The sequence below is a fragment of the Drosophila suzukii genome (genome assembly GCF_043229965.1).
Source record: "Drosophila suzukii chromosome 2 unlocalized genomic scaffold, CBGP_Dsuzu_IsoJpt1.0 scf_2c, whole genome shotgun sequence".
In the NCBI taxonomy this organism is placed as follows: Eukaryota; Metazoa; Arthropoda; class Insecta; order Diptera; family Drosophilidae; genus Drosophila; species Drosophila suzukii.
This window is the reverse complement of record NW_027255896.1, coordinates 14,449,795-14,477,451: the sequence shown is the minus strand read 5'-3', so window position 1 is coordinate 14,477,451 and position 27,657 is coordinate 14,449,795. Positions and strand designations below refer to the sequence as shown.

At 39.4% G+C, this 27,657-nt stretch overlaps 2 protein-coding genes across 2 annotated transcripts in view; one reads left to right on the top strand and one right to left on the bottom strand.

Annotated features, from left to right (window-relative positions):
- The window catches only part of LOC139354014 (uncharacterized), a 145,992-nt gene extending 131,782 nt beyond the window's left edge, over positions 1-14,210 (bottom strand). The window contains exon 1 of the mRNA XM_070998239.1: positions 14,006-14,210. Coding sequence (XP_070854340.1) covers positions 14,006-14,092 — 87 coding nt within the window. The 5' untranslated portion in view covers positions 14,093-14,210. The remainder of the gene's footprint in view (positions 1-14,005) is intronic.
- The window catches only part of LOC139354007 (uncharacterized), a 978,888-nt gene that overhangs the window by 933,034 nt on the left and 18,197 nt on the right, over positions 1-27,657 (top strand). The window lies entirely within an intron of this gene.

Here is a 27,657-nt window from a genome sequence, read left to right as displayed (position 1 = left end):
TAATAATATTGAGGGTGGTAATGTTGTTACCGGTCCGGTAGGTCTTGAGGGTGGGGTAGTTTGAGTCTTCTTTTGGCTCGGTTACTGGGTTCAGCGCTACTTGGTAGCAGCGGTACCAAGTTTTCTGGCCATGTGTTTTTGAGAAAGTTCCTGCAGCTTGCTTCCAAGTTTGGGCACATTGAGGTCACGTTCAATGTCTCTGGTTCGCATATACCACGGAGCTCAAGAGATACTTCGAAGTGTCTTCGCTTGCAAGACCCGGATTTTGTTGAGGTTGGTTTTTGCAGCGATGCCGTAAACCTGGAGTCCATAGAAAAGACTTGGCGCTAATATGGACTTGTAAATTTTGACCTTACAGTCAAGTGCGAGCTTGTTGCGTGGTGCGAGAAGCCAAGCCATCCGAGCAACTTTGGTCCCGAAGGAGTGTTGGATACAAGTAATGTGCCTGCCAAAAGTGAGTTTTTTGTCCAAAGTCACACCAAGGTACTTGTATGCAGGAAGGGCTCTGATTGAACGTTACAATGCGTTTACTCGTATATTCCAGTTCATGGCGTCCAAATACTCTTGCAATCCAAATGTGGAAGCCAATATACTTTTGCTTTTTGTCAGGACAGCAGTGTCATCGGCGTATGTTGCAATGAGCACGTCTTGTTCCTCAACTTCAGTCATTGGAGTTTTTGTAGGCTGTAGTATGCATGTATCATTGTAGCGAGTACCCACTGTACCGACACCAACATTGTGTTACAGTGTACTCAACCAAATACAAAAGTGCCGGCCGCTAAACTCTTGCGGCCAGCCGAAATATGAATGCGCCTCAGAGCCCAACTTATGGGAAGTGCTAGTGTCAGCATATTCCCATGGCCTGAGTGCAGACACATACAAGGCATGCATATACAACTGCTCTCGCGCTCTTGGTGCTACCAGCACAAATACAATTGTGAGCATATACTTTGATATATACATGACGGCCGCTGCCAATGTTTGCAGGCAGCGCAGCCGCAATTAGCTAGCTGTAAGTCACTCGAATTATGACCATCAATCAATAAAGAACAAGCTTGGCCGTTGGCCACTATAACCAAATCATTTACTTTATTCTGAGGATAATAACACACATCTAATAAATATGATTTAAATAATACAAGGCATATCTGAAGTATAAATTGAGTATAGAGTAGGGCCGAGGACGCTACCTCCAGCAGAGGTCGGTTTGGTGGATGACTTGTACCATCAGCAGATACGTGGAAAGTGCGTTCTTCCAGGAAGCGTGAAAAGACTTTTGGCTTTGTACAGGAGCCCAGGGTGCCACACTCTGTCTTAAGCCTGCTGGATGTCAAGGAAGGCAGCAACTGCATACTCCTTCTTCTCTAAGGCTTCTTATGCAAAGTTGACAACTTTGTGCAATTGCTCAGGAGTTCCATGTTGAAGACGAAAGCCGAACTGGAATTCCAGAATCACACTGCTGACATCCTCGTAGGTGAGTAGCCTGTTCAGGATCAGCCTTTCCATGATTTTTTCCAGGGATGGTAGAAGACTAATGGGCCTTCCTGGCTTTGGGATCATGACTATATTCGCCGATTTCCAACTAGCGTCTGTGTCTAGATTTTCCAAAAAGCTGTCTATAGATTCTTGTTTTCTTCGGGCTAGCGCCTTGCTTAGACAGTTAGCCAGCCCATTATGTATCTTATGGATTCGGCCGTTTCCCTTTCTTGCATATTCTCTTCTTACTCTTCGCGTTAGGTTGAGAAGTGCCCCAATTCTGGGTGGAAGCTGGAGATGTCTAGAGGTCTCTGTATTTTGTCGATTTCTGGGTGCAGCTATCTCAGCAGCCTCGCTTATCATGCGCATGAAAAGATTGATGGCATTGTCAATGTCAGAAGGTTCCTGGATTTGTATATTAACCTTGCTCAGCTGTTCTAGGTAGGCTTTAAAAGTGTTTCAATTAGCACCTCTGGCAGTGTTGTGGTTTTTTGACAAGTGTGGCATGCAGTATGGCCAGGATAGGAGTGTGGTCCAAGGAGAGTTCATGGAGGGTTCTTACTTGTAGCCAGTCTATAGCGTATCCATTGATTATGAATAAATCAAGCGCTGTCGGTGTTATCAGGGGGTTATATGAGTAGAAAGTGGGTTCACCAGTGGCAAGTACTTGGTAATGCCCATTTGCAATGACTTCTTGCAACTGCTTACCCCTGCTACATGCTCGTGAGTTTCCCCACCATGCATGTTTGGCATTATAGTCATCGCTAGAAATAAATTTGCTTCCAAAACCGGTCAGCAAGGATTCAAGTTCTGATTGAATTCATCTTTCTGCGGAAGGCACATAATGTGAAATTCGCTTCTGAAGCTGTAACTGGACGCTCGCTATCTGTCTGCCGTTGCTAGAGGCGGGGGGCGGGGGATTGTGACTAAGGGAATCCTCTATAATGACTGCAGAGCCACCTCTGCGGTTTCCACTGGGGTGATAAGCATGGCAGATAAGATAGTCTGGCAAGTAGATGCGCTGCCCATCGCGCGTGTAAGTTTCTGTGGCAAACATTATGTCTATGTTATGAGCGCTGAGGAATAATCGAAGCTCTTCAGATACTCTGACTAGTCTACGAGCTTTCCACAATCCGAAATTTAATGCTGGTTGAGTCATTTCGGCAATTGCGCAATGAGAGCCTAGTAGTAGGGCAACGCGGAATCTGGGACAATTAACATATTAATGTCCCCCGCCTCTCACTAATTAACATATTAATGGCCCCCGCCTCTTCATTAATGTATGCGGGTTCTGGGACAATTAGCATAATCCATAAATTATCTGATTTTAAGGGGTTTAGATGTCATAAAAATGTCACGATCATATCCATAAAAAGTAAACACTAAATTGCCCCCCAACCCCACACCACCATGTGACAATACTGATCACGTGACCTTTTTGCCTCATTATCAGCAATTAATATTCAGCAGGTGTTGCTGTACACGGGAGAAAGGTCGCACACTTTCCCCACATCCCCATGTGACAATATTGATCATTTATCCTTTTCCTCATTATCAGCAATTAATATTCAGCAGGTGTTGCTGTGCACGTGAGAAAGGTCGCAAACCCAAAACATCTAAATCTGGTTGCCTTAGAGGGACATGTCCGATCATGTTGGGGAATAACGTTTCCTATGATTGTAAAACTAATTTAGAAATCAAAAGAGCCCCAATAAAATAAATCCCACAAGTTAATGATTCTCAGATGTCGAATATTTTCAAACACACATTTTTGTTTCCGCCCCAGAATGTTTAACTGGTAAATTGTCTAAGATTCTCTCCTTTCCACAAATCGGTCATAAACATGTCATAAAAGGGATTCAAGCAAGAGCTACCCGAACATGCGCACCTGTCAATTACCTGACCGCAATAAAAGGGACACATGCACAAGCCTGAAAGCGCACGCTCATTGACAAGATCATGGGCCTCACGCCAACGACTTCACGGCTGACTGCTATCTCTAACACGTCTCAACAGCTCGCAAGTAGCTGACACATCTCCGTCAAGGAAATATTTTCCAATTTCCTTACCTGTAATTTCAACTCGAAACAAAACGTCACAAGTTTATTTTGTAGCAAAATAATACATTTATTAATTTATTTTAGTATTGCGAACATGTTTTATTATATATTAAAATTAATTTCCTGGCTTTATTCCGGCGATTTGCATAGAAGAGGCAGGCGCACGTTTCCGACGTCAGGAAATTACAAAATGTAAAGTTTTCACCATAATTCGTAGTTTTGAGATCATGTCCACCTCGATTCATGAACATAGTTTTTGTGTTTAGGAGGTATTGAAAATGTTGACCAATTATCTGTGCTTTAAATTGTTCAATAAATTGGTAAATTTCTTCATAAAATTTCATTTAATTAATAGTGGAGCCTCCAAAACCAGTTTATGAAATTTTTTAATATTGATTAGAAGAAAAGAGACAGAAATATATTGTGCATTACAGATACCTTGAGAGTCAGTTCTATGAGGTTGTAAACCAGTGTCTGAATGGTATGGAGTTGGCAGCAATTTGTTAAAAATTGGTGTTCACCAGCGGGAATCTGTGAAATCAATAAATTTGAAAATTAAACTGCAAATACTAAGCTCTTCTCCAGGGATTGTAGATGGTAAATTGAATTGTAGGTAAATCTAGTCTTTTTAGAGTCTGATGTCTTTTACTATATTCTGCTAGTTACATGTTATGAGTTAATATCTGGGATTTCGGGTGCTCGATAATCCCATAAAATGATAAAAATTTAACAATCTACTGTTAGGAAAAGATCAGAAATATAACGAAAATAAAGTAGAGGATGCCATTAAAGCGGGAGGTCAGAACCAGTTTAAAAATTGTGTACATTGCTTAGAAAGGAAAAGAGAAAATCAAAAGAAATGTACAGTTTAGGTAGCTGGGGCAGCCACTGAAAAAGTGAAATCTGTTACAGTGGTGGGTGTGGCTAGGGGTTGAAGCACGCAATACAATTCTAAACCTGTTTACATGATGGATAAAAGGATATTAGTTAGAGAAGGATGTAAGTATCTTAAATATGAATTACAAGTACCCATCTATGACACACCATCATTATTAAATATGAGGAACATATATTTCACCGGTGGGGAATTAGAGTGATCCAAAAGATCAATTTTATGAGAGAAGACTAATACTGTTTTTGGTAAATTAAATAGGCACTTGAAAACATATTACTCAATTAGTTAGAGAATATCAAACAACTAGATTTATCAAGCATTTTGATGGAAAAATCAAAGTATTGAATTAATATATATTTTTTTATTATCCAAATAGAAGAAATTTTCGTTTTTGGTCAAGGGATAATATTCCATGAATTTTTCCATTACCTTGACCTTTGCGCCTGCATCAAGGAATTTTAGCAATCCTTTGTAACAACTATTTGTGTTGTTGGTAACATTTATAAATTGTTCGCAAATAAAAAATACTTTCCTAATTATATATTTTCTGACCTCATTTATGAAGGGATAATATTCCATGAATTTTTCCATTACCTTGACCTTTGCGCCTGCATCAAGGTATTTTAGCAATCCTTTGTAACAACTATTTGTGTTGTTGGTAACATTTATAAATTGTTCGCAAATAAAAAATACTTTCCTAATTATATATTTTATGACCTCTTTTATGAAGGGATAATATTCCATGAATTTTTTCCAATACCTTGACCTTTGCGCCTGCGTCGAGGCATTGAAGCAACATTACATTGTGAGAACTATTTTACATCTATCTATGGGAACCAAGCGAAATTCTGCGCTTGGAACGAAGATTAATAAGCGACATGTTTCTTACAGAGGGATGGAGTAAGAAAATTAATTATATACAAATATAAATAAAATATAATTAATAATGAATTTAATGAAATATGTTTACAATAATAAAATATATAAAGAAATATTGAATGATCCTACAAATTTTGTATCTGACTGTAATTAAAACTCCAGGTACAAATGAAGGGGAAGTATTTTATTCAATGTCCTTGGGTCTTGGGCATGTGACTTTGATGACGGTCAGGTAATGATAGTTCACTGCAAGTCTGTTTGGCTAACACAACTTAGAAACTTTAACTTGTGTACTTTGATAGTTCTTAATAAGAGACTATAGCGACTCATAATACTTGTTAACATTTAGTTACCATCTAAAACCAAGTACTTTACAGATACTATACAGATAGTAACCATCCAAAATCGAGTACTGTACCAGGTACTATACAAAAAGTAACCATCCAAAAGCAAGACTAAAAAGAAAGTAACTTCAAAATACTCCTAGGTAACAACTAAATACAACGAGTCCAACGTGTCAAGTCTATGTCGGTATGGCTACTACCCTAAAAAATTGTATATGTCTGGATAATCTTCAAAGTCAATACTTATTAAATTCTGGATGGAGCAGTGGAGACGAAATTTCTACGGGATCCCCACTTAAAATTTTTCTGTACCATTAAAAAATTTGTTGGGATTGGCTGAGAATTATAAAAAAAGTTTTGGTAAATTGTAAACATGAACAAGTGTTGATGCTAACTAAGAATCTTGGTGATGTGTTTGAACAAACCAGAAATGAGCAAACTTTTAAAAATCTGGAAAATTCCCCATGTAACTCTGAGCGATTTTGCAAAAATTAAGATGTACGATATAATTAAGAGTGGTGTAAACCTACCAATCGCATTCCGGAGTTGGGATTCATATGTTAACCCCAAATTGTGGTATGGAAGTCAACACCGCTGGAATGTGAAATTATCGGCTAACCGCGAAAAACCAAGATTTGCCATAATTGGATTTACACTAAATGGAGAACTTATCACAAATAACTTATTAAACTTGAAAGTTCACTTGAATTCTGAGTCATATCCATATGATAATCTGAATGTTGATTTTAGTAAGAATTAGTATGCTCACCTATATGAAATGTATACAAGATTTCAATCTAGTTACTATAATCGTGAATCACAACCATTTTTGTCCCCAAATGAATTTAAATTGGTTGATCTTTCATATCAAAATGAATCAGTAAAAATTGGTCCTATTGATGTCAGAATTTCAATAGAACTAAAGACACCAAGTCATGAAAATACCCAAGCTTACTGTCTCCTCATACAAGACCGTTTAGTTGAATATAACCCACTAAACGGACTAGTACACCGAGTTGTTTAACATTAGAAAAATGTTGAAAGATACTGTTTCGATTGATGTTCAAGGTTTCTTTGATAATAATAATAATTTTATTCTAATGGAAATTGGAATTGTATTCGAAAAAGATCCAAACTTGAATAATAGTTTTTTAATAGAACCACCATATGATTTTACTTTGCTAAATACAAAATCTCGAAAGACTGCAATTTGGTTAACCAATACACATCACAACATTTTTTGGAACAATGGAGAAAATAGTTTTCCACAAACTCGAAAGTATCTAAGGACAATTAAAAGCGGAAAACAAATTATTTGTAAAGATGTGGAAAAGAAACGATTTCTACAGACGTTTTTTGGGAGTTGTCAGTTCATTAATGTCGAGGAAATGGGCTGTCCGTCATTAAACAGGTTTAAAGGAAACTGGTTTCCCTATTGTGAAACACACCATACAAGAAAATAAAATTAACCAAATTAAGTTTCATGAGGAAATTGACCAATTTATTGAACAATTTAAAGGAGAGATAATTGGTCAGCATTTTCAATACCTTCTAAACACAAAAAACTATGTTCATGAATCGAGGTGGACTTGATCTTAAAACTACGAATTATGGTGAACACTTTTCATTTTGTAAACCAGAAATGACGTCGGAAACGTGCGCCTGCTTCTTCTATGCAAATCGCCGGAATCATAGCAGAAAATTAATTTCTATATATAAAAAAAAATGTTCGCAATACCAAAATAAATAAATGTAAATGAATAAATGTATTATTATGGTACAAAATAAACTTCTGACATTTTATTTCGAGTTAAAATTACAGGTACGGAGAATGGAAAATATTTCCTTGACTGAGATATGTCGGCTACTTACGAGCTGTTGCGCGGTCGTGATTTCAACCCCTATTATGGGAAAGTATTAGAGCTCGCACTCAGCCGTGAGGTCGTTGGCGTGAGGCTCATGATTTTGTCAATGGGCGTGCGCCTTCAGACTTGCGCATGTTCGGGTAGCTCTTGCTTGAATCCCTTTTATGATATGTTTATGACCCGTTTGTAGAAAGGAGAGATCTTGAAAAAATTTACCAGTTAAACATTCTGGGGCGAAAAAAAAGTCTGTTTGAAAATATTCGACATCTAAGAATCATTAACTTGTGGGATTTATTTTATTGGGGTTCTTTTGATTTCTAAATTAGTTTTACAATCATAGGAAACGTTATTCCCCAACATGATCAGATGTTTTGGGTTTGCGACCTTTCTCACGTGCACAGCAACACCTGTGATAATGAGGCAAAGGGGTACGTGATCACACCTTTCCCCAACATGATCGGATATGTTCCTCTAAGATAACAACCTTTGGATACTAGGTTGTGCGACCTTTCTCACGTACACGTTTTTCACCTGACTATTAATTGCACATAATGAGGGGAAGGATACATGATCAATATTGTCACATGGGGATGTGGGGGCGATGGGGGCAATTAAGTATACTCTTTATAGACATGATCGTGACATTTTTATGACTTCAAAGCCCATTAAAATCAGTTAATTTATTGGATTATGCTAATTGTCCCAGAACCCGTATACGTTAATGATGGGGGAGGGGGGGCCGGGGGCCATTAATATGCTAATTGTCCCAGAACCCGTCTTTCCCTACTACTATTATATCTTTGGTGTTTTTAAACATATAACCTCCTACGCTTGGAAATAAATTTTTTTTAAATTAGTTCCTAATTTCGAATTTAATTTGATCAAAATCAGACGACTACATCATATAGCTGCCATAGGAACGATCGGAAAATTGGTGGAAAAATAATGTGAAACAAATTAAAGCTTCGGTGTATTTTTTTGACATATTATCTTATACTATTGGGAATATCATTATTTGTGTTTTTAAGAATTTCGAATTAAATTTAATAATTATTACTGTAAGGGTATACAAACTTCGGCTTGCCGATGTTAGCTTAATTTCTTGTTTTCTTATTCGATTATAAGATGTTGGTGCAAAAAGGGAAAGTGTTTTCCATTATAGACAGACACTCTGACTGGACTCTGCGTGCTATAAGAAATAGTTATTTATAAGCACTAAAATGCATTTTGAACAATTATATCTGTATGTATTAGAGAATACTTACTGTATATAGTATATACAGTATAATGTGTATACATAAAACGCGGTTTACTTTTGTTATTGTGGCTTTAATAAAAAACCGAATAACCTTAAACTTGGTTTGTTTTACTTACTTGCATAGTTATTTGCGCTGTTCAGTTTAAAGTTTCTGTTAATATTTTTTATCACCTGCAAATAAAATTGTACAGAACACTTTCTCAGTGTATCATTAAAAACGTAGAAGTTCGTCCTGATATCAATACCATTGCAGTGGTTATATAACTTCGGTCAAATATTTGCAATGCAATAAACTATATAAAAGGATATATATTCCTCGTTTATTTGTCTATCTGTCTTTACGCAGGCTAATCTCTCAGTTTTTAAGCTAGCGAAATGAATTTCAACCAAAAGTCTTTTCTATTGCACAAAGTATATACAAATGTCGGAACGTACCGGATGTACTACTATTCCTTCTGGCTCCCATAGTAAGGATCGGAAAAAATAATGAGAACAAATTCTTACTATTTAAAAATTCTTCTTTTTCTTTTCCGGAAATTACCGCGTAGTGGAAATTGGGCATTAGTCTTCGAGATGTGTTTAATGTCCAAGGTATGTGTTTTATTGTAGAAAACTAACATTCGATCCCTGTATTTAGTGAAATATTACTAACACCCCGACGTCCGCCCAAAAAAATGAAGCACTCCAGTTTTTAGATATACATGTCGTTTTTCTTAGCTTATTTACAGCTTTTCCCCGTTTAACCCCTTTTCATGTAATTCCAAAATATTCAGGGACCTTTGCGTTTCTTCATGGCGATCTCTTCGATGTTTGGCGCAGCAACAAGGGCAATTACCAATTGGAAGACGATGTAACATTATAAATAAATAAAAAACGACTATCAGATACCCGTTACTTAGCTAAAGGGACGAAAGGGATATGGAGATGTGCAAGCAGCAAAGCGAGATTGAAATGCGCCACCTACCGGCGGTAGACAGATTTAAGCGTTATGGGCGTTAGATTGGGCGTGGCAAACTTTTTTTTTGATCAATCGATGGGTATTGACGAGACTAATACATTTCAATTAAAATTTTTATCTAGCATGAAAATTGAGGGCGCCACAGGTTTGGGCGGTTTGTGGGCGTTAGAGTGGGCGTGGCATATTCGCGAAAGAAAATTGCGCTGCGTTCAAGGCTACGGAATCTAAATTTGAGATCCCCATTCTCTATCTTTAATAGTTTCCGAGATATCGACGTTCATATTTACGATTTTTTGAAGTTTTTGGGCGGTTTGTGGGCGTTAAAGTGGGCGTGGCAAACTTTTTTGGGTTAATCAATAGGTACTGATGAGGACAATACATTTCACTTAAAATTTGTATTCTAGCATCAAAGCTGTAGGAGCCACAGTTTTGGGCGGTTTGTGGGCGTTAGAGTAGGCGTGGCAAATTGCTCAAATAAACTTGCGCTCCGTAAGAAGCTCAGGAATCTGCACGCCAAATCTCAATAGCCTAGCTCCCATAGTTTCCGAGATCTCAGCGTTCATCCGGACAGAGAGACAGACAGACAGACGGACATGGCTAGATCGACTCGGTTAGTGATCCTGATCAAGAATATATATACTTTATGGGGTCGGAAACGCTTCCTTCTGCCTGTTACATACTTTCCGACGAATCTAGTATACCCTTTTACTCTACGAGTAACGGGTATAAAAACAAAAAAGACTGCACCAAACAAGAGCCCGACACTCTTAAAAAGTCGGAAGTCGTAACCAACGACGATAGAAAAAGCAAGATCACGGCTCCGACCACCCCAGTCCATGTGACGTCCGCCCCTGCCAAGGCCAGCGAACAACGCAGCCGGCTAAGCCCAACTCGCCATAACGACAAGCCCAAGCCTCCCACCAGCGTAGGTGTGGCTAACCAGCCACTCCAACCTGAAGGGAGCGCTAAAGCCGGTCTCGTGGTGAGTACCAGGGCAAAGGAGTTTAAGAGGATACCACCTAACCAGGCAAGACCTCTTGAACGAAAGAAAGCTTTTAGGATCCTCAAACGGCTGGCCACCAATCCGATACGTGAGGATCAGACGTCAAAATTGGATTACCTGAAAATCGAAGAGGACATAGCCTGGGCAAAGGCAGTAGTCCCAGACTTCGACATCGCAATGACTACCAGCAACAGCAACAAGCGAAAGAGGTCGATGGACACAGCTCAACCAGCGAGCAAGAAGGCTAAAGTAACCAACCGCGGCACATGGTCGAGATCCTTTGCGGAAGTGGTAAAGGATCGGAAGATCATTAGTGTCATCGACCAGAGCGATGAAGGCGGTGGGATCCCAGCTAAATACAACAATACCGAATCCTCCTGGAATTTATACCATACAAAACTAAGCCTATACAAAAAGGAAATTAGTATATCAAAACGAAGAGCTTGGGCTTACTTCTGCAGTAGCATAGAGTCTACTGCGGAGGCATCCAGACTCAGAAGAATTCTAGCTAAAGCTCCAGCAACCATTGGCTATCTTAAAACCAATGCTGACAGCTGGACGGAAAACAGTCAGGAAAACCTTGAGCTACTGTTAGACACCCACTTCCCTAAGAACACCCATGTAGTGGAGGACCTCCACATAGAGGAGAATTTAGACGACCAGAGTATTGACAACATTTCAAACCCTGGCCGCATTCAGTGGGCTGTCAACTCTTTTAAGCCCTTCAAATCACCTGGCCCAGATGGGTTCTTCCCGGCCCAGCTACAACGGACACTAGATATGTCCCTACCCTGGCTGACAGCCATCTTCCACGGCTGCCTTGCTCTAAACCATATTCCAACAAGGTGGCTGGCCGGCAAACCCTTCACACCAACCCAAAGGACTTCCGCCCGATTCGTCTCTCTTCCTTCTTGTTGAAGACCCTGGAAAGGCTAATTGACACCCATATCAGACTTACCATCGACCAAAGCCTACTCTCTGACGCACAGCATGCGTACCGTAAGGGTAGATCAACAGATACCGCCCTCCACTCTCTAGTGTACAGTACAGAGAGAGGTTTCCCCAATAAGGAATACTCTCTTGCAGCGTTTCTAGACATAGAAGGCCCCTCTAACAACGTCACCCCAACGGCGATTACTTGTGCTCTGACTGAACTGGGCATTGAGCGGCCCATAGTGGGACTCATACACACCATGCTAACCAGCAGAGTAGTGTACTCCACTATGGGATCTGCCCACTCGACCAGGAACGTCAGTAGAGGAACCCCACAAGGGGGCGTATTCTCACCTCTTCTATGGGTTCTAGTGGTCAACAAACTGCTATCACTTCTAGAAGAGGCGGGCACAAAAGTGGTAGCCTACGCTGATGACGTGGTTATCCTACTGCAGGGCAAATTCCCGCAAACCCTTTGCAATCTAATGCAGACAGCCCTATCCACCCTCTCCCGGTGGACGACTGGCTGTGGACTGGGAGTTAACCCAGAAAAGACCGAACTAGTTCTCTTTACAAGGAAGTATAAGGTACCAATTCTAGTTCCCCCAAAACTACACCAAACGCGCCTAACCTTTAGCAACCAAGCAAAGTACCTAGGTGTCATCCTTGACAAAAAGCTTCTCTGGACAGATAACATCTTAGATCGCGCACACACGAACCTCCGGATCCTTCACAAGATCCAAAGAAGCGCAGAGCTCTGCATCAGTGGGCCCTAAACACAATTCTCGATCTCCAACCCCTGGACCTACTTGCCAAAAGCTGGGCATCTGCAACAGCGCTGAGGCTCCTTGAAGCAGCGGCATAGACAACAGGCTCCACGGGTCACTCCAATATCCTATCAAAACATTCACCCCTACCACGTAATACAGACTACGTCCCACCCATAGTCAACTTCGAAAGAAGATCCAAGATCTATATACCCACCCGTACAGACTGGGACAACCTCCCACATCAATTCGTAAACGCCGTCAACATATACACGGACGACTCCAAGATTAACTCCTAAACAGGTGGGGGCGTCTTTTCCCCCGAACTAGACATAAAAGTCTCATTCCACCTACCAGACCACTGTAGTGTTTTCCAAGCGGAAGTGATGGCAATTCAGGAAGCCACTACCCACCTGAACACGTCTGTACATCAAGACATAGATATCTTCATCTTCTCGGATAGTCAAGCAGCCCTCAGGGCCCTCGACTCCTACACAACGAGCTCAAAAACAATCTCTGAATGCCGCAAATCTCTTAACGAGATGGCCACTCATCTGAGAATCAACCTCATCTGGGTGCCTGGACACCGCAACATTGAGGGCAACTGCATAGCAGACGACCTAGCAAGACAGGGGACAACCGCCGATATCCTTCGTGACAAGGACACGGTAGGTATGCCCATGGCTACCTGCAGGCTCCATCTCAGGCAGAGATTGTATACACTTTCCAAAAACCGTTGGAACTGAATCTCAACATGCCACAATTCTAGACTCACATGGCCAAACTATAACACGAAAAGAACAAAAACTCTCCTACAATGTAGCAGGGAGGACATCTCCACTCTCTTAAATGCCCTCACAGGCCACTGTCTTATAGGGACTCACGCGATAAGGCTGGGTCTAAGTAACCACGACTGCTGCCGCAGCTGCAAACAGATAGACGAAGAGGAGAGCATCGAACACCTCCTATGCTTCTGCCCAGCGCATAACCTAAAGCGCTTTCAAGCCCGAGGTAGCTACACACTTCCGAACCTTGCGGCCATTCAGGACGTAAGCATTCAAAAACTATTATGTTTCTTGAGAAGAACAGAATACTTCGCGAAAGCAGATAACCCATGAGCTAGGGAAACGGATCTTTCAGAGATCATGTGGTATCACAAGGGGCCCATTGTGGCCTAAGTGAGGGGACTAATATCTAGTCTCTCTAATATCTAGTATCAAAATCGGACGACTACATCATAAAGCTGCCATAGGAAAGATCGAAAAATTGGTGGGAAAATAATATGAAACAAATAATAGCTTCGGTGTTTTTTGACATATTATACTTTACCATTGGGAATATCATTATTTTTATTTTTGAGAATTTCGAATTAAATTTAATTATTATAACTGCAAGGGTATACAAACTTCGGCTTGCCGTAGCTAACTTAATTTCTTGTTTTTTGTTAAATTTCAAGCACAAACGGGACACAAACACTATGCCGGCATCCATCCGCCGTGCAAGATCCAGGTTTTAAAACATTTTTTTTTAAATTAAAATACACAAAACAATAACAAGCTCGGCTTACGCATTTTGCTGAAACACCACCAACTTGGCACAATTGTCGGACCGGCGAGTCTGAGTGGCGGCAGCCAGTTTTATTTTTCCGCGGCATCCCGAATTTAAATTAGAACCCAATCCTTTAGTTGATATTTCAGTAGGTTTTTTTAATTATTGGGTAGCTGTTTTTTATATTTACATTGCACACTGGTATGTGTGCCGTCACACAATGTGTTCCGGGTATTCCGTACTGCATTGCGTCGCGGACAGGCTAAAACAGGCCGTTCGCACTGCACTGCGTTTGGGATGTCGGTAACAAGAAACTCGAATAATAATAATAAATATAATTATTTCAGCCAAAATTGAATTAAAAGCTTCAATAGCGTTCCGATTCCACGTCAGTGTAATTTAAAGCTCCTACTCGAGCCAACTATGCCAACTGGTGAAGTTCAGTTCAGTTCAAGTTCAGTTAACCGTCCCAACAGCTGGAACAACACCCAAAAGGCAGGACTTAGTGAAAGCTTAACGCCATCCATAAAGATAAGCCATCCTTCCATGACAACAAGCGAAAAGTCCTTAACTCCTTTAAATCCCGTGGGAAGGGCTGCGTCACAGCCAGTTTTATCCCGGCAAGTCACGAGATCAACTGCGAAAATGGCTGAGGCTGAAGCTAAAACTGCTTTGACAAATTTTGTGACTGGTACCGATAGGTCTAGTCATTTCGAAGCCAGGGTCAATACCCTAGCAGACCCACCTCCTTCTGTTCACACTTATATGGTCAGAATTCAGCAGATACAGGCTCTCTGGAACAAGGAGAGAGAGTACGAGACGTGCTCTGGGGTTCTTTCTGTATTAAATAGCACAGACACGATGACAGTTATGCTCGCCAAGTCTTTCAACGATGCGCTGCAACACTAAACGAAACAATTGCTGAACCTTCCACACCGGTGCCTCTTCCTAGTGGATGATGTGGCGTCGCGAAGAATCGCGAAGAATCCCACTAACAGAATATCTTCCTTCTCAGCACGGTTGTCTGTCACCGAATCTCAACTAGACGGCTTTCTTACAAAGTTGTGGGAGGTGGAGGAAGTTATAGTGAAGCCGGGTAAGGAATCCAGCATGGTGTGTGAAAGTAACTATCAGGAAACCACCACAAGGGATAAAAAAGGGGGGTATGATGTTTTTTTCACCTTTAAAGAACCTAACAAAATAAACCTAGGAAATTCAAGGTCCAGTTTTTTATTAAGCCTAGTACTCAGATCGGCTAAGAGTTTTACTAGTCGAAAAATCTTATTCTTTGTAGTGTGACCGAAGGTTTCAAAGTTCACCCGCAATGCATGTGGCAGGGTGTTACTGTCAAGCAGCTGGGCTTGTTCCCAAACAGAAAACAAATCAAATCCAGCAATTTAAAAAAGAAGAGTCTGCTGGTGCACAAAGAAATAAAAATAAAAATACATGAAATGTTCAACGAATGCTTTTATATATGGAAATTTTGAGTTTAAGGCTTCCTTCTCGTCCAACGGATGATTCTCCGTCTTTCCCGCGTATGCCAATAGGGATATTGAACCTTTAGGATGTGGGAGCCGAATTGGGAACGGGGTTGTTCCGCCTGATGCTGCATGAAGTCGCCCAGCATCCTAGTAATGGCTGGTGATGGCTCCTCCAGCTGCCCCTTAGCGGACGACCTTATTTCCTCCTCCCTATAGAAGCCGGCGCGTCGTCCACCTCCGCTTTAGCTGCCAAGTAGCTGGTGGAGGTGGAGTTCGGTGGTTACTCAATGGAGAGCTCGTCGGAAATCGAGCGATGTCCCATGTTCCTTCCCACTGGTATTATCTATTGGATCTCCTCCAGCACTTTAACTATTGTGCGGATTTGCCCCGCTGTGGTATTGCTTCCTGTCGGTCAAGTCCCACAATAACGGGCAACAGCTTGGATTAGGCGTCCTTTTTCATCTGCACTGACCTCCTTAGGTATTTTTTTCCATTTTTAATTTTTAAACTTCCCACCGCTTCTGCACGAACACCGCCAAAGATTAAATTTCTTATTCTTTGGGCCGCGGCTAACGGCGTTCATCGAAAATTCACTCGCGAAATCTGGTATTTTTTCTGGTATTTCCTTAGCTCATCTGAGTACCGCGCTGAAAAACAGACCCGACGAAAAGCTTTATCCGCCTGTTTGCCTCTCGCTCACTCCTATGGTTAGCTCGCAGTTTTCGTCGATGTGAGTACTAGGCTTCATTGTTGAACGTTGATGCACTAAGAGCAGTACAAACAAGTGGCCAAAACGACACCAAGCACGTGCTTGTTACGCGCGGGCCCATTTTTATTTCGGACAAATACGATTCGCGAGGAAAGTACGTAGAACAAATAAAGACAGTATTTGTGGGCCTCTTTGGCTGCTTTATCGGTGTTTTCGTTCCCTGTTATGCCGATGTGGCTGGGGATCCAAATTAGTATAATTTTAGGGAAGTGGTTAGAAACCAGGTTTCTGATGGTTGAGGGATAGTAGGAATGGTTATTGGGGTTGGTGAGGGACTTTAGTGCAGAGAGAGAGTGTGAGCAGATAGCATGTTTGCCTGATATTTTTAGCGCAATTTTGACAGCTTCGTGTATGGCTGTAAGCTCGCTAGAGAGAACAGATGAGTAGTGGGGAAGGAGTGTTGTTTTGATTGTATTGGTTTCGCTGGTTACACTATAGCTGATTCTACCGTTGGCCGTAGAGCCGTCGGTGTAAAGGAATTGGTGGTTGGGCAGAGTATTCTTTAGAGATTGAAAGAGTTGTTTATATATTGTGGGAGATGTGCTGATTTTGTTGTAGTTGGATAATGTTGTGTTAGTAGCTTTGTTAATAATTTCCATGTCGTATTTTTTATTGTAGTTGTTTTTGATTGGTGCAAAGGGAAGGTGGAGTTGCTTATAAATGTTAATTATTCTGTATATTGTACTGGGACATTTGAATTTCTTTTTGGAGGTTTTAGTAAGTTTTTTAAGGGGGGTGTCAAAAGAGTGTATAAGTTTTTTTGAAAGTTTGCCTGTTAAAAGTTTTGGTCTGTGTTCTATTGTGCTTATATTGGCTTCTATAAGTAAGTTGTTAGTTGGTGTTGTCCTAAATGCACCTAGCGCTGATCTGATTGCTGAGTTAAGGGAAGTTTTAATACGGTTAATTAGGTGTTTGGGTGCGTTTCCGTAAATATTTTTGATATGAGGATGGATTTTACAATATGGATTAGCGAGGAAGTGTTGGTATTGTATTTTAGAGAGGAAAGGTGTTTAATGATGTTCAGGGGCTTGCATAGTTTGGTTTTTAATTTGTTTATGTGGGTGGACCAGTTGTATCTATTGTTTATCGTGATACCTAGGATTGTTGTGTTGTTAGTTTCTGGGATATTTACTGAGGAACAAATTAAATGATATAGGTTGTTATAATTATTAGAAAGAACGCGAAAGGGCTCGTGTTGACTAAAATTAGATGGATATCGTTGCAAGAATCTAGGAGAACACCTCAATCGTTTACTGAGTATATTCGGTCCAGGGATATGTTCTGAAGAGAGTAACTCATGAACGTTGGCATACCTATATTAAAAGCCATAACGTTGCATTTAAGATAGTTTGAATTCAAAAGGTTGTATTGACACCATTCCTGGAATTTATTAATGTCTGACAGCAAGCAGAAACCAGCCTCATTATTTTTATATGATAAACAAAGCTTAACATCATCAGCAAACATTAGTACAAGAGAGTGAGTTACGATAGAGGGAAGATCATTTATAAACAAAGTAAACAGCAAAGGGCCTAAGTGACTGCCCTGAGGCACTCCAGATGTCAAGTTGATCATCTTGGAAACAGCGTTTTTGAATAAAACCCTCTTAGATCTACCATTCAAATAACTTCAAATCCAAGTTAACAGATTATTCGGAAACCGAAGCTGATCTAATTTGAGTAAAAGAAGAGAGTGGTTTACAAGAAGGTGGCAGGGCGACAACCCCTTTGCGAAATATTATGATGAAGTCGAAAAAAAATTAACTCTGTTAACAACCAAACCGCTGATGTCTCATGATACTGCATCTGCAACAGTCCTGAGCGAAAAATACAGGAACGACGCACGGCATACCTTTATTTCAGGGTTGAATAACTCTTTAAAAATGGCAGTTTTTCCTGCAAAACCGGAAGACCTTCACACAGCTCTCGCACTAGCACAAGAGGCACAGTCTAGCATAGAACGCAGCGTATTTGCAGCCACCCTTGCACGACACGCCGATGAAAAATTGGCAAAACCCCCAAATAAAAACAATAACTGGCGGCAAAACCAAAATTTTAAACCACAAAATTTTAACCATGAAACGCTAGCTACAGGCAGCGAAATTTTTCGCAAAAAAATCCGGGTCAATCGGTTCCGGAACCAATGGAAGTTGATCCTTCCTCACGGACCCGGCAGACGACAAATTCCTATAAAGGATATAGGGGTAACGCCCCAAGTAACAGACAAAAAGTGAATATCACAACTCAGGAACAAGAACACACCGGTGACTACAACAAACATGCTCATGACAATATAGGAGAATTCGAAGGTGATTTACTCCCAACCGAAGACTGTAATTTTTTAGAGGGGAGTCCTTGCTCCCGTATGTAAGCCGAATAATAGCAGGGAAAACGATTCTAATAGATACAGGTGGATACAGGTCTCATCCCTTCATGGCTCCACTAAAATGGAAAAAAAATGTAAAATAAACCTTTTTAACGAAAACTCGTATTTTTTTTATTTTTGAAAACCTTAAGGAATTCGACGGCATAGTTGGTCTATATTATTTAAAGAAAGTAAACGCCCGAATTGATCTTAGCACCGGCAAGATTGAACACAATTCAGGCTCGGAAGAGATACAATTTGCTAAATACAAAGATGTCTATTTTATTACTTTAAACGACGACGCCGTACCCATTGCGATAAGAAAGGAATTTAATTTAATGATCACTAAGAGGGCTTGGGCATTCGCTTACCCTAACCAAGCCCTGCCATACAATATAAATACGATTGCGACTATCCGCTCCGACGGGGAGCCGGTATTTTCTAAACTTTACCCTTACCCAATGGGCGTATCTGATTTTGTCAATGAAGAGGTTAAACAACTTCTAGCAGACGGTATTATCAGAAGATCACGATCACCCTACAACAATCCTGTATGGGTTGTTGATAAAAAAGGTCACGATGAAAGTGGCAACAAGAAAAAACGTCTCGTTATCGATTTTAGGAAACTTAATCAGAAAACGATTGACGATAAATACCCTATTCCAAGTATTTCTACGATATTTGCAAATATGGGAAAGGCCCAGTATTTTACAACATTGGACCTCAAATCGGGTTTCCACCAAATCGAGTTAGCAGAAATAGATAGACAAAAAAACCGCTTTCTCTGTTAACAACGGTAAATATGAGTTCTGTAGAATACCGTTCGGACTCAAGGATGCACCCAGCACTTTTCAAAGAACAATCGACGATGTCCTACGGGAGCAAATATGAAAGACATGCTATGTGTATGTCGATGATGTTATCATCTTCTTTAAAACTAAAGAAGATCATATTATGGATGTATATAAACTGGGTCCTTAAAAGTTTATATTAAGATGGTATGAGGGTATCTCAGGAAAAGTCTAAGTTCTTCAAAAAGAGCGTAGATTACCTGGGATTTATTGTATCATGCGCAGGACTAACAACGTCCCCTGAACGTCGACAGAACGCGAATCCCTTACAGGTTGACCGTGAATCTGATATCGCTACCATCCATAGCGAAGATTCTCTTTCATACCCCATAGAATCAGTAGATAAACCTTTTAATTGTTTTCGTAATCAGATAATCATCGAGGAAGCAGACTTCCCATCTAAGAGAACTTTTATTCTATTCAAAGAAAAAACCGGACATATTATTCGAGTATCCGACCGCGAAACTCTTCTAACAACACTACTAGACGTAGTAAAAGCAGATGTCGTCAATGCCATCCATTGCGAACTGCAAATTCTTGCTTTTATTCAGCATAAACTAATCGAGGCATTTCCCTCGATGACATTCAAGCATTGCAAATCGCTAGTAACGGATATTCCTGATCAAACAGAACAAAAGGAAATAGTAACGTTAGAACATAACAGAGCCCATCGAGCGGCTCAAGAAAATGTAAAATAGATTCTGAGGGACTATTTTTTCCCAAAAATGTTTCGGCTAGCAACAGAGGTAACACTAAATTGTAAAGTCTGCTCTATGGCAAAGTACACCCGTCACCCTACAAGGCAAACAGTTTTCTAAGTTCGCTTCTGTACAGCCGATCGCATCAAGAGCTATCGTGGATATAAAATCCCCAATTTTAAATATTGTAAATTAAATCGTGTCCTGGCGCTTTCTTTTTCTCTATAGCCGTTATCACTCTTATCAATTCTCCTGATTGGAATATGATAGGCGGGATAGCTTCTGGAATGATATTTGTTGGGAGCATTGTTGATGGAAGTGGTTTAAAGACGTTTTCTAGACATGCGGCAAATACATTTGAACTCTCTTCGTTGCTTTCAGCCCACTCTCCTGTTTGTGTGTTATAGGGGATGATGTTTAAGATTTGTGGTTATTCCATGCAATATATAAGTAAAGACAAGACTGTTAGGTCAGTCTAATATTTGTAATTTGTATTTTATTGAATGCCCTTTTTGGGCAGATCGCATAATTATAGTTAATATTTATAAAGCGCCCGTTTGGGCGAGCTCTGTTTAGAAACTGCTTAAAGCTAACTTAAGTATTCTATAAGAAAGCCAGGCAGAAGGCCCGACGTCGGCAGCGACGGTCAGAATCGACGGCGGGGATATGTGCAGAATGCTGACCTTGTAGTTCCCATCCGCTGCATAGCCCGCTGCATTACTTGGCCGCTTTGGCTAACGGCACTAGCGTTGGACCGCTGACTTAACGCCTCGTGCCCGGTGCATTCCCCAACCACTCGGCGACTCGGATATCGGAATTCATTCTTTCAGACTGCCGATTTGAAGAATTGCATCCGGTCTTGCAACACCTTTGGGTTCCATGCTAACTCCTCCCTCCTTTAAGTGAAGGCCGTCCTCGGACTTCTTCAGCGTAGACTTTAGTACAGCTGTCAAATTACTTTGGCGGTTACGAACGCTACGTCGGTGGAGTTGATAGGTGATGAAGAGGCACACCGAAACGATTACTAAAGTAATTCCGCTGGACAAAAGTGGCTTCGTTACAATTTCTTTTTAAGGCGCTCGATGTGTTGGAGATTTTTCAGGCTTAGTTCGCGAAGAAAAGGCAGGCTCAGCTGTTCCTTGTGGCCCGTGATGTTTACGTGGGCTACCATTGATACTGCAGGTCTCTTCTTCAGTAAGCCATAGTGGTTTTGGAAGAGGGTCTCGTTCACCGTAACATAGTCGTCGAAAGTTACCAAATAGGCTGCCATGTGTTGAAGTTTCGCAGCTGCATCGTTGATGATGAGTATGCCGTCGTCGATTGTTGTTATTGGACTGAGGTGGCCTGGAATGGTGCTGCACTGGGCGACAGTTCCGGAAACCAATTCTTGAGCGCATGTTGACGAGTCACATTTTCTGCAGAGGGTGGTTCCAATTGAAGCGTCACACTGGTGGATGGCAAATGTCTTTTTGCCAAAATCAGCGACCAAGTTGTTTTCCCCAAAGTCTAGATAGAAAGAAATTTTCTTACATACTAAGTTAGGTTTGGCGTATTTTATGAGGAAGTGTATTATGTCATTATTTTGAAATGCTTTTATCTGGGATACTTCTAAAAGATTAGTAATACTAAAGCTTGTGAACTTTTCGTGATTAATTTCTTTGATATCAAATTTGTCCAGAATTACAGGATTTATTAAGTTAACCTTCGCTAATGTTATTGAAAATATTAAGTTTTCAAGATCATTTTTTATAATTCTATTTTTGGTCAAGATTATTTCAAATAGGTGACTTTTGTCCATTTTGTCTGATTTGTAAATTGCGTTTATTGATTTGGTTAATTCGTTTAAACGTGTTTGTACTCTAGAATTTATTTCTACCTGATTACTCCCTGATTCAATTAATTGGTTCTGTTTAAATTTGACCTGTTCCCAGTCGTCGAAGTCTGGGTTACCTGCAATTGCTTTTAACGCTGAACCTAACATATTAATGCTCCGTGCATTTAATATTTGTGGAGTGTCCAAGATACCCCAATTCGTCCCAGATTGTGCCGTCTCCATCCATCACCGGTATGTAGTCCGAATGTCATTTATTTTTAATCGAAAAGGCCATAGTCAGAATAAATGTCCAAAGCATTAACCTAAAACAAGAAAGAAGGAAACAAAAATCTTAAAAATAATCAAACATCTGAGAAACATTAAATTGTGAGAAATTTTTTACATCTATCTATGGGAACCAAGCGCAAATATGCGTTTGGAACGAAGGCTAACAACCCATATATTTCTTACAGAGTGAGGAGTCAGAAAATTAAATACTTAAAATATATATAATATATATTTAATTATGAATTAAATGAAATATGTTTACAATAATAAAATAAATAAAATAATACTTGCGAGTTGGTGCACGGTCGGAACATCATCCCTTATCAATGGTCTTGAGATGTATGATCTTATCAGACGTCCTGCTCCTTAGGTCTTGGGCATGTGACTTTAATGACGGTCAGGTAATTATAGTTCACGGTAAGTTGGTCTGTATGCTTTGACAATTCTTAATAAGAAACTTTAACAACTCATAACACTTGTTAACAGTTAGTTACCATCTAAAGCCAAGAACTTTACAGATACTATACAAAAAGTAATCGTCCAAGACCAAGTACTTTACAGGTTCCATACACAAAGTAACCATCCAAAAACAAGACTAAACAGAAAGTAAGCATCAAAATACTGCTAGGTATCAACTAAATACAACGTGTCCAATGTGTCAAGTCCATGTCCATCAATATGAGTACTACCCTAAAATATTTTATGTCTCTGGATAATCTTCAAAGTCCAAATCTACTAGATTCTGGATGGAGCAGTGGAGACGAAATTTCTACGGGACCCCACTTCAACTTTTCTATACCATTAAAATTTTGTTGAGATTTGCTAAGGATTATAAAAAAGTTTTGTTGAAATGTAAACATGAAGTGTTGATGCTAACTAAGAGTCTTGGCGATGTGTTAGAACAAAGCAGAAATGAACAAACTTTTAAACTGGAAATGACGAATATAGCCTCGATTTTTCCATGTAACTCCGACCGAGCTTGCAAATATTAAGATGTATGATATTATTAAAAGTGGTGTTCGCCTACCAATCGCATTCCGGAGTTGGTATTCATATGTTAACCCCAAATAGGGGTAGAAATTGTCGGCTAACCGTGAAAATTCCAAGATTTGTAATAATTGGATTTACACTAAATGGAGAAGTTATCACAAATAATTTATCAAGCTTGAAAGTTCATTTGAATTCTAAATCATATCCATATGATAAACTGAATGTTGATTTAAGTAAGAATCAGTATGCTCACCTATATGAAATGTATACAATCACAACCATTTTTGAACTAACCATTTAAATTGAAGGCCCCTATTATTGTGGTTGATCTTTCATATCAAAACGAATCAGTAAAAATTGGTCCTATTGATGTGAGAATTTCAATAGAACTAAAGACACCAAGTCATGAAAATACCCAAACTTACTGTCTCCTCATACAAGACCGTTTAGTTGAATATAACCCACTAAACGGATTAGTACAACGAGTTGTGTAACATTAGAAAAATGTTGAGAGATACTGTTTCGATTGATGTTCAAGGATTATTTGATAATATTAATAAGTTTATTCTAAAGGAAATTGGAATTGTATTCGAAAAGATCCCATCTTGAATAATAGTTTTTTAAAAGAGCCACCATATGATTTTACCTAGCTAAATACAAAATCTCGAAAGACTGCAATTTGGTTAACGAATACACATCACAAAATTTTTTGGAATGATGGAGAAAACAGTTTTCCACAAATTCGAAAGTATCTAAGGACAATTACAAGCGGAAAACAAATTATTTGTAAAGGTGTGGAAGAGAAACGATTTCTACAGACGTTTTTTGGGAGTCGTCAGCTAATTAATATCGAGGAAATGGGCTGTCCGTCATTAAACAGGTTTAAAGGAAACCGTTTTCCCTAATGTGAAACACACCTTAAGGGCGGGGTTTGAAAGTAGCTTGTTATACATCATTTTAAAGTTTAGACTAGATGTGTAAAGACCTACAAAAAAACATAATTAACAAAATGAAATTCGATGAGGAAATTGACCAATTTATTGAACAATTTAAAGGAGAGATAATTGCTCAGCATTTTCAATACCTTCTAAACACAAAAACTATGTTCATGAATCGAAATGGACATGATCACATAACTACGAATTATGGTGAACACTTTACATTTTGTAATCCAGAAATCAAAGCAGAAAATTAATAATACTATGGGAACGTATTAGAACTAGCAGTCAGCCGTGAGGTCGTTGGCGTGAGGCCAATGATCTTGTCAATGAGCGTGCGCCTTCTCGGTTGTGCATGTGTCCCTTTTATTGCGGTCAGGTAATTGACAGGTGCGCATGTTCGGGTAGCTCTTGCTTGAATCCCTTTTATGACATGTTTATGAGCCATGTTATGGGGCCATTAATATGCTAATTGTCCCAGAATCCGCGTTTCCATACTACTAATATGACAGTATACATGTAAACGGCCATAACTGAAGGGAATAATCCTCTTCAGAAGAATTCGCAGTTGGTTCATTTCTATTCTTTAGGAACGTCAATTCATTTTATACCAAAAACGTATTCTCCCAAAGAAAGCCATTTTCTGAAGAATTCGCAGACGTTTTGATAAATTAAACAAACTTACAAATGTTTGCCAAGAATAAAACTTTATTTAAGACAACACTAAAGAAATCTATTAACTATCTGCATACAACATTTTTTATATTTACTTCGGGTTATATTTAAAAATAAGCATTTTATAAACCGTCTTGAAAAAACTAGTTAAAGACAAGGAAGATCGTTATAGTCGAGTACCTCGACTATCAGATACCCGTTACCTAGCTAAAGGAACCAAAGGGAAATGGAGATATGCAAGTAGCAAAGCGAGATTGAAATGCTCCACCTACCCGTGATCTCAATATATGGTTATGTGGGCGGTAGACAGATCTAAGCGGTATGGGCGTTACAGTGGGCGTATAACACTTTTTTTTGGAAGAATCGAACATATTTTTTCTAGCATGAAAATTGTTGGCACCACAGGCTAGGTCGTTTTGTGGGCGCTAGAGTGGGCGTGGCAATCTTTTTTTGGATGAATCGATAGGTATTGACGAGACTAATACATTTTAGTTAAAATTTTATATCTAGCGTGAAAATTGTGGGCGCCACAGGCTTGGCCTTTCGCTGCGTACAAAGCCACGGAATCTAAATCTGAAGTCCCAATTCTCTATCTGTGATAGTTGCCGAGATATTCGCGAGTCGATCTAGCCATGTCCGTCTGTTCCCCCGTTTCTACGCAAACTAGTCTCTCAGTTTTAAAGCTATCGGGCTGAATCTTTCCCAAAAGTCGGATATCTTTTGCAAATAGTATATAAGTCGGAACCAGCCGGATCGGACAACTATATCTTATAGCTCCCATAGGAATAATCGGGAAAAAATTTTTTAAAAATTATATCTTTGGTGTTTTTTAACATATAACCTCCTACGCTTGGAAATAACATTTTTTAATTTGTTTTTAATTTCGAATTTAATTTTATCAAAATCGGACGACTCCATCATATAGCTGTCATAGGAGCTATCAAAAAATTGGTGGGAAAATTATATGAAACAAATTATAGCTTCGATGTTTTTTAACATAAAACCTCCTACGCGTGGAAATAACATTTTTTAATTAGTTCTGAATTTTGAATTTAATTTTATCAAAATCGGACGACTGTATCATATAGCTGCCATAGGAACGATAATAAAATTGGTGTGAAAATTATATGAAACAAATTATTATTATCTTATACTATTGGGAATATCATTTTTTGTATTTTTATATTTAATAATTATAACTGCAAGGGTATACAAACTTCGGCTTGCCGAAGTTAACTTCCTTTCTTGTTTAACATATAATCTCCTAAGCTTGGAAATAACATTTTTTAATTAGTTCTGAATTTCAAATTTAATTTTTTCATAATCGGACGACTATATCATATAGCTGGCATAGGAACGATCGGAAAATTTGTGGGAAAATAATATGAAACACATTATAGCTTCAGTGGTCTTTGACATACAACCTCCTACGCTTGTAAATAAGATTTTTAAATTAGTTTTGAGTTTTGAATTTAATTTTATTAAAATCGGACGACTATATCATATAGCTGCCATAGGAACGACCGAAAAATTGGTGGGAAAATAATATGAAACAAATTATAGAATCGGTTTTTTTACATATTATCTTATGCTATTGGGAATATAATTTTTTGTATTTTTAAATTTAATAAATATAACTGCAAGGGTAAACTTCGGCTTGCCGAAGATACCTTGCTTTCTTTTTGGTAAAAATTTCATGTTAAAAAAAGTTGTAGTTATTGAGAAAAATTATAAAAACCATGCAAAAAGGTGGCAGCACTGTCGTGGAAAATGTCCTATTTTTGCCGGATAAGAGACCGGCTATTCATAGCTATGAAGAAGAGGAAAACATGTTAGTAAAAGTAAAAGTTATTAATTTAAACTAATAGACGTTGCTAATTTTTAGGGGTAAACATAGGTCAGCAGCACAAGACGCCATATTCTGCATCCTTATCCTCTCGAGTTTTTGTCTTCTCAAGTACTTTAGAGCAAGAACTCGGCCGATGACATTTTGGTTGGCTTTTAAGATTATCCACAATTTACCAATGTAAATAAATTAATTCAGCAGCCGCAAGCAGCTTTTCAGGGCAGCAGTATGGCGGGTAATTGAAATTTTTCATTTTTATACCCGTTACACGTAGAGTAAAAGGGTATACTAGATTCGTCGGAAGGTATGTAACAGGCAGAAGGAAGCGGTTCCGACCCCACAAAGTATATATATTCTTGATCAGGATCACTAGCCGAGTCGATCTAGCCATGTCCGTCTGTCCGTCTGTCCGTCTGTCTGTCCGGATGAACGCTGAGATCTCGGAAACTATGGGAGCTAGGCTATTGAGATTTGGGGTGCAGATTCCTGAGCTTCTTACGCAGCGCAAGTTTGTTTCAGCAGAGTGCCACGCCGACTCTAACGCTCACAAACCGCCCAAAACTGTGGCTCCTACAGTTTTGATGCTAGAATAAAAATTTTAACTGAAATGTATTGGTCTCGTCAATACCTATCGATTGATCCAAAAAAAAAATCGCCACGCCCACTCTAACGCCCATAACGATTAAATCTGTATACCGCCGGTAGGTGGCGCATTTTAATCTCGCTTTGCTGCTTGCATATCTCTATTTAGCTGAGTAACGGGTAGCTGATAGTCGAGGTACTCGACTATAGAGTTCTTCCTTGTTTTATTTTATTTTGTACAATATGCGCTTTAAAAAGTATTCTTTTTGTCATTTTGTAAGAAAAGCATAAATTTAGTCTAAAACTTATTGAAAAATGGCCAAAATAAGTCAAATAAAATTCGATAATTATTCAATATTCGATATTTAGTGTACGT